The sequence below is a fragment of the Panthera pardus genome, unplaced genomic scaffold (genome assembly GCF_024362965.1).
Source record: "Panthera pardus isolate Hobbes unplaced genomic scaffold, ASM2436296v1 HiC_scaffold_25, whole genome shotgun sequence".
In the NCBI taxonomy this organism is placed as follows: domain Eukaryota; kingdom Metazoa; phylum Chordata; class Mammalia; order Carnivora; family Felidae; genus Panthera; species Panthera pardus.
This window is the reverse complement of record NW_026526821.1, coordinates 87,655,054-87,664,950: the sequence shown is the minus strand read 5'-3', so window position 1 is coordinate 87,664,950 and position 9,897 is coordinate 87,655,054. Positions and strand designations below refer to the sequence as shown.

At 53.0% G+C, this 9,897-nt stretch overlaps 1 protein-coding gene across 22 annotated transcripts in view; it reads right to left on the bottom strand.

Moving 5' to 3' along the window:
• Positions 1–7,221: 7,221 nt before the first annotated feature.
• DYSF (dysferlin) overlaps positions 7,222–9,897 on the bottom strand; it is a 224,594-nt gene continuing 221,918 nt past the window's right edge. For all 22 annotated transcript variants that reach the window (XM_053890791.1, XM_053890801.1, XM_053890797.1 and 19 more), the window contains one exon: positions 7,222–7,508. In XM_053890791.1, the coding sequence (XP_053746766.1) occupies positions 7,470–7,508 (39 nt within the window). In that variant the 3' untranslated portion in view covers positions 7,222–7,469. The remainder of the gene's footprint in view (positions 7,509–9,897) is intronic.

Genomic DNA, 9,897 nt, shown 5'->3' with positions numbered 1-9,897 from the left:
GACCAGTCACCTCATCGGGGAGCCTTTGCCAGCCTGTGCTCTGGTCCTGCATGCAGTCACTTCCTAGTTCAGCTCTGAGGGCAGCTCTATTTCCGTCAGTTCTACGTTCTTGGATGGCACCTTGCTGCTGCCCCAAGGTTCAATTCGTGTGGGGGATCCAGGAATGACTGCAACTCTTTCCTGGATCCTGGACAGCAGGGAAGGGAAACGAGGGTGTGGATCAAGAAGGGTCCCCTGCCCTGCCCCATTTTCCAGGCTCAGCCACGTACTTACTTGTCCCCTCATTTCAGTAGCTGGCAGAGAGTCATAATTGAATTTGCAGTAGGGCTGAGAATGAAAAAAGAAAACCCTTTACATGTCTGGGATTAATTTATCCCTGATGATGGCCACATTCACACGCTCCTTTCTGCTTAGGTTTCCAGAGCATTCTGGCTGACAATGTGAAACACACACACACATACACACAGAGAGAAAGCATGTGTGCCCTGAGTGCACGCTGGGAGCGTGCGTGCGCCTGCATTCGTGACTGTGTCTGGAAGCATGGGGCTTCCTGGGTGGGTCTGACCATGACAGATGCAGCCGTCTGCATGAGGGGGTCTGTATGGGGCAGAGGGAGTCCTCTAGTGTGCACATCCGTAGGGACGCCCACTCTGGTCATTTGCGGGCAACTCTCCCGCAGCTCACCAGAAGCCAGAGTGGAGTAACCAAGGCCGTGCTGCTTTGCTATGAAAGGAAAGCCCAGACGTGGTGGCCGAGACAGGATGGAACAATGGGCGCCGCCAGGGGGTCCGGGGAGCCGCATGGCTTTACCACCCCCTGTCCTCATGCAGAGAGCAGCAAGCCCAGTCCTCCCCGGACAGAGAAATGGGGTCACCATCATCCCCACACTGGAGGCACCCCCCCCCCCCCCCGAGAGACAGGAGCCATCTCCCACCTGCCCTGTCTTCTTCTTTAGTGCTCTCCCTCCTCCCTGAGACCCAAGTCAGCACGGAGCTCCTTTTCAAAATAAATTGAGCGCTCACTATGTGTCAGACAATTTGCATCATCTTGGGTAGTCCCCACAACACCTTGCTAGGGAAAGACCACCATCATTCCATGTTGCAGATGAGAAAATAGAGGCCTAGGGATAAAGTGACTCGTGATCACACAGCTAAGTGGCAGAGGCAGGGCTTGAAGTGCTGTGTGCCTGCTGCTAAAAGCTACCCTCTGGTGATGGGGATTAAGGAGGGCACTTGTGGTGATGAGCACCAGGTGATGTATGGAGGTGTGGAATCACTACACCGTATACCCGAAGCTAACATTACACTGTACGTTAACTAACTGGCATTTCAGTAAAAACCTAAAAAATAAAAAAAATAATAACAGTAAAAGCCACATTCTAGCAACATCTCTTTTGACATTCCTTCAAAAGACTGGGAATCCTTCTAAGAATGAAGAAGCCTTTTGGTCCTTGAAGCTCTGTTCCCAGACCGTGTCTTCCAGGTGAGTTTGGGTGTCTGCAGTGGGAGTGCTCAGAGGGCAGGCCTCTCTGCATTCCCACATCCAGGGAGACCCAAGAGGGGTGCCCTCCCGGGGTTTCAGACAGTATTATCCTTCTGCCTTCCCTGTCTTGAAGGGTCTCTTGACACCTTCTTCCTGTTCTCTGGGTAGTGAGCCTGGATGGTAAAAGTGCTCCAGGAAAAGGAGAGGAAAATGTAGGTTACAAAGAGGTAAAATATACCAGCATTACCCATCATAAGTGTGGGTAGGATGATTTCTTTGTGGATTTTGGTCTTTTGTCTGTTCTTGGTCAAGTTCCTTTTGAAAAGATTCCAGAACATCTCTGCCAAAGCCAGCAGTAAAGGGAAGAGTTTCCTACATAGGCCTCAGCTGGCAGAGGGATGGAGTGGGCCCAGGAGACTGGGGATAGGGTCATAGGTAAGCTTCTGGAGGGCCCCACAGGGATCCCCTGTGTCTGCAGGAGGAAGGGGCAGCCAGGCTCTGGCCCCAGGCTGATGGTGGAAACATGGAGAACCAGCCAAGCTGGGGCAGCATCCAGCCCCTCTGCACAGGAGCTGAACCAGCCATGGCCCCCAACTCCACCCCACCCCCAAACACACTCAAGCTAGCCCTGCAGAGCCAAGGGAAAACATGGAGCCGGGTGATCGATGGAGCCTACCATGAACTACTGTATTATGAGGAAAATGTGACATGAGGCTTCCCCAACTGGATTTGGGGGGACCAGCTCAGGGGGCTTGTCTCTCTCTTCCTCCCATATTCTGTTTCTAATCAAATAAGTCTGGGAGCCAGTGCCGGTGGTGGGGGGGAGGGGTGGTTAGAAGGGAGCCAGCTCTGGCCCCTGGTGGAATGACAAGCCAGCTGAGGAAATGCTCCAGCAGTTGCGTGAGGTTCGGGTCTCTTTCCCGTCCCCGTTGCCTGCCACAGTCGTCTGTCTCTGTCTCTGTCCCTCACCATGAATCTGTGTCTCTCTACATCTGTCTCATCTGTTGTCTCTCTTTTACACACACACACACACACCATGAAAAACTGAGACCAAAACAAAGGCAGAGAAATGGTATGAAACCCACATTGGTCCAAGCCACAGGGAATAGGAGCTGCAGCTGGTTGTCCTGGAGGAAGTAACAACAGCAAATGGGGAAAGAAGGGAGAGGAAGTTCCCACCTGTCATGTCAGTATCTCAGCCGCCATTTAAGGACAAGCACATCAGGCTGAACCCTGGCCCTTACCCTGTTCTCTTCAGCAAGCAGGAAACATTTCCTGGGCTGTCCCCGTGTCCCTGTCAGGGGATGCCCACCTGGCTCCTCTGGAAATCCCATAATCCTACATTTATGAAACACATGGAGAGAGGATTGAGACAAGTTTGAGTTCCCTGGAGGTGGAGGCAAAATGGGGAGGGGTGTGTGGGCCCAGGGGCAGGCCAGGGCTGTGCTTATAGCTCTTTCTGTCTGTCCAACCTCCCTGTCACCCTTCCTGGGCTGTCCACATAGCCCTAGAAAGGGAACAGAAAATGATGTGTGTGAGCACACACATATGTGTGCATGTGTGCACACAGAACATCTCTCTCTAAAGCACTGACAGAGAAAGTAAAGGCAGGGAACCGAGTATCCTGGATACAAAGAGCTTATCAAGTTTTATTGAACCATTTTTTGTAATGTTTATTTTTGAGAGAGAGACAGAGAGACAGAGACCGGGGGAGGAGCACAGAGAGACGGAGGCATAGAATCCGAAGCAGGCTCCAGGCTCTGAGCTGTCAACAGAGAGCCCCACGTGGGGCTCGAACTCACAGACCGTGAGATCATGACCTGAGCCGAAGTTGGAAGCTTAACTGACTGAGCTACCCAGATGCCCCTTTACTGAACCATTTTTTAACAGATGAGAGTTATTCTCCACCTTGCAGCAAGAGTGGGTCTCAAATGTTGAGAACTAACTGAATTTCATTTAGAACATAAAGATCCCTTTTGAAATGGCTCTGAGAGCCTGGCTATTTAAAGAGAACTTTCAGTGAAACAGTCAAGTCCCTTTAGTGAAGGAAGCAGACATCTCATTAAGGTCTGTGATGTGATTTCAGCCCTGGAGGCACAGACTGAGGGTGGGAGGAGGCAGAGAGAATCACGTTTGCAGCGGTGCCTGCAGGTCAGAGGAAACACCCCGGAGGAAGGGCCAAGCAGAGACCTGAAGGATGGGCAAAGGCCAGGTCTGAAAATGGCTCAGCTCACCAGAGCAGAGGGAAAGGCAGCAACAGATGACACGAGAGAGGCAAGTGAGGAGTCACCTCTGGAGGAGCCCTGCGCCATTGTGATTGACCTCCCTCCTGAGGACGGTAGAGAACCAGGCCAGGTTCAGTTTCACTGCTTGTGGACAGTGGGTCAGTGGAAAGGAGGTGGGCTGAAGAAATGATCCTCGGACTTCCATGATGTGGGCCCAGTGGCGGCCTCATTGCAAGTGGAGGTGGTGCCAATGGGAAGAGAAATAGCTTGATTCAGAGAGACTTGAGAACCAGAATCTGGGGTTCAGTGATGTCTTGGATAAGGGGTTAGGAGGAAGTAAGACTCAAGGGTGCCTCCCACCTGTCCAGTTCCAGTGACCAAGCATCTGGAGAGAACAACAGGGCAGGAATGGTTCTCATGGGGTGCAGAATGCAGTGCTGGGTAGGAGGTCTTGAGTTTGTGGAGCCTGTGCATGACCCTTGAGGAGATGCCCCTTGGGTAAGACGCTGGATAACATGGCTCCAGCACAGAGCGGGGGGGGGGGGGGGGGGGCGGAGGTAGAGGTAGGGATTCCAGGGTCAGTAGCCTCTGGAGCGCAGTGGAAGCCATAGGAACATATGAGGCTGCAGAGGAGACGTACAGTGTAAAAAGAACAGGGGGCCAGGGCAAGAGCTTGGGGAACACTGTAGACCAACAGAGAAGGATGCCTAGAAAGAGAGGAGAAACATCGGACAACTGTGATGTCACAGAAGCCAAAGACTGAGAGTGTATCACGAAGCAGAGCGATATTCGGTGCTGCCGGCTGCTGCCCAGACACGGGAAGGGTAAGTGGCCACAGACTGAACAGCCAGGGCTAGATGGGGCCCCAGTGTGAATTAGAAAAAGGTGCCCCTTCCTCAAAGTACTTTACTTCTATCGGCAAACTACTGTAACACACTGATTTTATTAGAGCAAAACACTTTACTGCCATCTGTAGGAAAATTGTTATAATAAATAATAAATGTATGATGTCTCAGATGTGGTGCCTGTGCAGGGTAGCCCTAGTTATTGGCGATGCAGTAAAAACGGTGTTCAGGAAAGCACAATATTTGCCAGGGAGATTGCTGTGAGCTGTGGGTAGCACGCTACATCGTCAAAGATGGCTTAAACAATAAGGAATTTATGACCCCATGTAACAAGACGACTAGAAGTTAGGGCAGTTTCAGAATCGGTTCTTTCTCAACGGCTTCGTGGAGAACCAGGTCCTTGCCATCCTGTGTGCTGGCTTTCTTCCTCAGGCTGGTCTCCTCATGATCACAAGGTGCCTGCCATAGCTCCGGTCATGACAAGATGAGAAGGCAGAAGATGAAGATGTATCTCCTTGTGTGTCCTTTGTTGTTGGGGATAAAACTTTCCTAGAAACTTTCCCAGCTGCTTCCCATCCTCCATAACCACCACCACTGCTTCCCTGCAAGTCTCACTGGTCATAAATGAGTCACATGCCTCTTCCTAAGCCAATCGCCGGCTAGGGGAATAGCATCAGTGTGATGGTTTGATCTAATAAGACCCCTCCGGCTAGGACTAGGGCGGGGCTCCTTTCTCAGCACTTGGCCATGGAGAAAGCTGAACAGTATGAGGATTCTTTCAACAAGGAGGAAAAGAGAGGAGGGTGCCACAGGCATAAAGTCAGGCCACAGCGGGTGGAGTGCAAGGTGTGGACAGGGAGACAAAAATGCAGAGGATGCTTTCTAGAACTTTGTGAAGGGAAAGGAGATACCATAACTGCAGGGACACGTGACTCTGTCCTAAACACCTCTGAACTTTCTTGTCCAAAATTGACTTCATGAGTGGTACCAACGCTCATAAAGCCAGAAAATTGAGATTTATCCCATTTGGAATTTATCTCCTATCATACCTCACCCCACTCCCAGTCCTAACCAGTCAATCCTCTGGGCCTATCAAGTCAAATTTTCAGTTATTTCTGGAATCCGCTATCTCTACACCAAAGTTTCTCAACAGCAAAAGAAACGGCCGATTTGGACTGGATAATGATTTGGGGTAGGGGGTGGGGGCTGTTCTATATGTTGAAGGATGTTTAGCAACTACTGGATGCCGGCAGCACCCTCACCCCACCCCACTCTCCAGTCGTGACAATCAAAGACATCTCCAGGCACTGCCAAATATGCCTGGAGGGGTAAGACTGCCCCTAGCTGAGAACCACTGCTCTGTGCCCACATGGAAATTCGTATAGATCTTTGAGCTAGTTTCTGGCTATGGCTAGTCTTCACACACTCTGTTCCCTCTATTGTCTTTTCTACTTTCTGCCCTTGACCCTGTAACCCCTGCTCATCCATCAGTGCACTATAATTGCCTATCTATTTATCTTCTCTTACTCAATGGTGAGATGTGGGAGGACAGGAACCACCTTTATAAACCAACGTTTATCTTGATCAATGCTGCATTTCTAGAGTCTAGCCCTTTGCCTGGTGCACAGATGGCCACACACACACACACACACACACACATTTCTTTGATGAATGAATGAAAGGCATGAGTGAATTAATGAGTGATTGACTCCTGCCTGAACATTCAGAGCCTCCCTAGCTGGATGTTGAAGACTACTTCCAGCCTGAACCTCTCCTGAAGAGAGAATCACTCAGTGTTTGACATATAGTTCACCCAGAAGGGTCCAGGACATCAGCCCTGTGCCAATCAGGTGGGACAAGGCAGAGCCTCAGTCTGGGTCCCAGAGTGAAGAGCAATGAAGAGCCAAGTGCCCTGGAAGGATCACTCTGGGGCCTCAGTGCCCGGGCCAGGGGAGCAGGCTCACAGCAGGAAACAGGAGAAGCCCTCCTCGGTAACAGAAAGGGAGGCAGCCAGGCCAGCCTCTGTGCTCCAGAGTTCCAGCCCCTCAGGCGAGAGAGGCAGAGGCCTCTATTTTGGAAACACAATGTTTTCAAGCTCTTTGCTTTTTCTCTAAGTGTGTTTCTGCTGCCCCCATAGATTAAGCCTGATTCCTGCAGGAGACGACAGACACGCAGCTTCAGACCACAAGAAAAAGGTGTGTTTGTGCAGACCCGATCTCTTAAGCAGAGTAAGGAAGCAGAGGGACGGAGTCACAAGAAATCCCAAATGTGTAAAAGATAAGGTCACAGCTAAAGGTCCAGGAGCCCTCCCTACCTGGAGAGTTTCTGACCCAACCCTTTCCATGGTGACCCACTTGTATAAAGTGCATCCTCTTCCAGGGCGTGGTCAAAGAAACTAGAAGGTACAGGTAACGGCCCACCTAAGCAGAGCACAACCTGGGAAAGGAGGAGGAGAAGCCTCAGTGAGGACGGGCAGGGGGTAAGGGGAAAGTCCTGGAGAACCAGAACAGCAAGCCTCAAAACTCACCCACCCCCGACCAGTCTTGTCAAAGGATAAAGTTCCACTCAGAATGCAGAGCCAGAGATGGCCCACACCCCACTCACACCCCACCCACCCAGACACATCCTCTACATGGTCACACCTCATTCAGCGACTATAGGGACACACATGCCAACATGGCCCTGTGGTTCAAACTGTTTTATACTGAAATACATATGGGCTGATCCAAAAAGGGCTGGGTTGAGGGGAAGAAAGAAATGATGAAGGGGGGGGTGATCCCAGGGCTCGATGTCACCAACGCTTGCAGCACGTGCCAGTTTGTCTGTCTGTGTCCCCTGGCAGGCCGGCCAGGCCTAGAGTTCTGGAAGAGCTCAGCTAAGCTGGGTGGATAAGGCAGCCAGTCCTGGGCCAGAGTCCTCAGCTGAAGGGCTTCACCAGCTTCATGGCAGCATAGTTCTGGAGGGAGGGAAGAAGCAGGGACATGTGACAACAGCTGCCAGAGGGGCCAGAGCTGGGAAAGGAGGCTCACCTACTCAACCACCTGCCTATACCTTACCCTCACCACCCCCATGCCACACTCAGCTCAACACCCCACCTCCTGGCCCTCTGGCCAATCACACAAGCCCATCCCCCTCCAAAATTCTGCTTGCACCCTCCAACCTGTGGCCGCAGCTACCCAAATTGCTGTCTTCTCCCCCACCAACCCAAGGCCCACTCCCATGTTCTAACCACCTGTCAAAAAGATTCTGATCATCTAGGGCCTGGTCAGGGCAGGCCTGCCCTGGCCTCTTCCATCAGACAGGTGGCCTGAAGGCATGGCCATGATTCTCCCCATCCCCCTCCCATACACCCCCGACATGGGAACCCACATGGGCTCATTGGCCACCACACTTCTGTCCAGAAAACAGAGAAAGAGGGTTGGGGGTGGGGTGTACGGGGATGATCTACCATGCAGGTCAGCACCAGAGATGGGTCACCCCTGATTAAGCCCTGCCTGATGTAGGACTGACAGGAATCTCCCCTCCCCACTCCTCCCCCCAAAAAACCATGAAAACACATACAACACAACACAAGACTCCTAATTGGGACAGTATGTTCCCCAGCGCCGGCCCGGGAAAGCCAACTCTGGAAACAAAGCCGCCGCTCCTTCCCCGCCAGATCGCCTCCTGCCTCCCTACGCTGGCCCTGCTCCCGGCTGGCTCTGGTGGGGGGGGGGGGGGGGGGGTGGAGCTGGTAGGAATCAGAAAGGCTGCCCTCCATGTCCCCCTCCCAGGGCAATTTCCAAGAGCGTGGGAAGTTAGGCCAATTGGAGGAGAGCAGCGGTGGCTTTGGGCCCCTCTCTACCAGGCCCTCTGCCCCCAAGGCCTAAAGGCCAGGTGAGGGTCTGGGACCCACCAGCTGATTGAGCGACTTGGCTGGAGGAAAGCAGGATTTACCCAGGTGGTAGCAAAGACCTACAGACAAAAACAGTGTGCAGCCTCAGGCCTAGGCTGCCCAGACCCCTCACCTAGGATCTGACCCTCACAGAGGGTCAGAGTTGGTATTTTAAAGAGGGCAATTTCCAGCAGAGCTCAAGGAGAGTGAGGCCATAGCTGGGGGATGAGACCGGGGAGGGGCTCTGACCAGGGCTACTGGCCAAAGTGCTCCTCTGCTCCTGCCCACAGGGCCTGGGGCTAAGGCTGCCCCAGAGACGAGGAAGGACCATAGGCTGACACTGACACTCTCCCTCTCCTGGCCAGGTAGTAGGCCTTCTTTCCCCAGGCCCCTGAAGTGCCACCCAAGTGCCTGGCAGGACAGGGCCCAGCTGGCCAGGAGCTGGAGCTAGTCACACAATGGGCAGTGGTGACACTTTGGACTCGCCCCTGCTGGATTGACGTGCAGCACCCTCAGAGAAGGCAAAAGAGCTCCCCTAAGCACAGTGCTGTCACAGCAGGACAGAGCAGTCCTAGCCCAGCCTCCCCCTCATGAAGAGAGACGTGCCAAAGCCAAAGTCACACAGGAAGTCACTGGCAGAGCCAAAATCTAGCCAACATCTGACTCTAGGCACAGAGCTCTGTCCTGCACAGCAGTGAGTCACAAACCTCAGTATGTCCAGGGCAGATTCCCCTCTGCAGACCCAGGGCCAGTCCAGGCCTCTGCATTTCTAACCAGCTCCCTGGAGCTGTTGCTCCTCCTCAGACCACCTCCTTGAGCAGCAGGGGTCTGCACCAGCTCTCCTTTGCCTGAACTCCCCTGGCCTGAGCCTCAGGATGGAGGTACCTGAACAGTACCCTGTCCCTCGTTCACGGGCTCCATTGTGTTTCCCGGAGAGCCACAGAGCTCCCCAGCAGCACAGAGCTCATCGCCTTCTCATTCATCCCCACAACACTCCCTCACCTCCTGGACACACACCCTGTGCTTAGTGAGGTCTTCACCTGAACTGGGTGGCATCCGGATATACCCAAAACGAAAGGAAGTGAGCCTGAGGACAGGTGGGCAAGAGGAACCATGCCTCCCTGACTTGGCAACCTGGGCCTGCCCAAATAGGGGGAAAACACTGAGGCAGAGTCCTGGGCCTGACTCCTGATGCCAGGCCACCACATTCGCATGTGCCCTTCCATGGTCTGTGATTTTGTGATTTTGTCTTCCTTTGCTTCAAAAGGGCCCCCAAAACTGCACATGTTTCAGGGCCCTACAGCCTGGACCCTCCCCTAGACCACGGCCATATTTAGCCAATTGGCCATGACTCTTCCTGGAACACGTTTCAGCCTGGTGCTCCAGGTGAGCACAGCCAGCTTAGAGGGCCTGGCCTGCAGCCCGACACATCAGCCATTCTGGCTCTAGACCCTTCTTTGTCACTTATGGC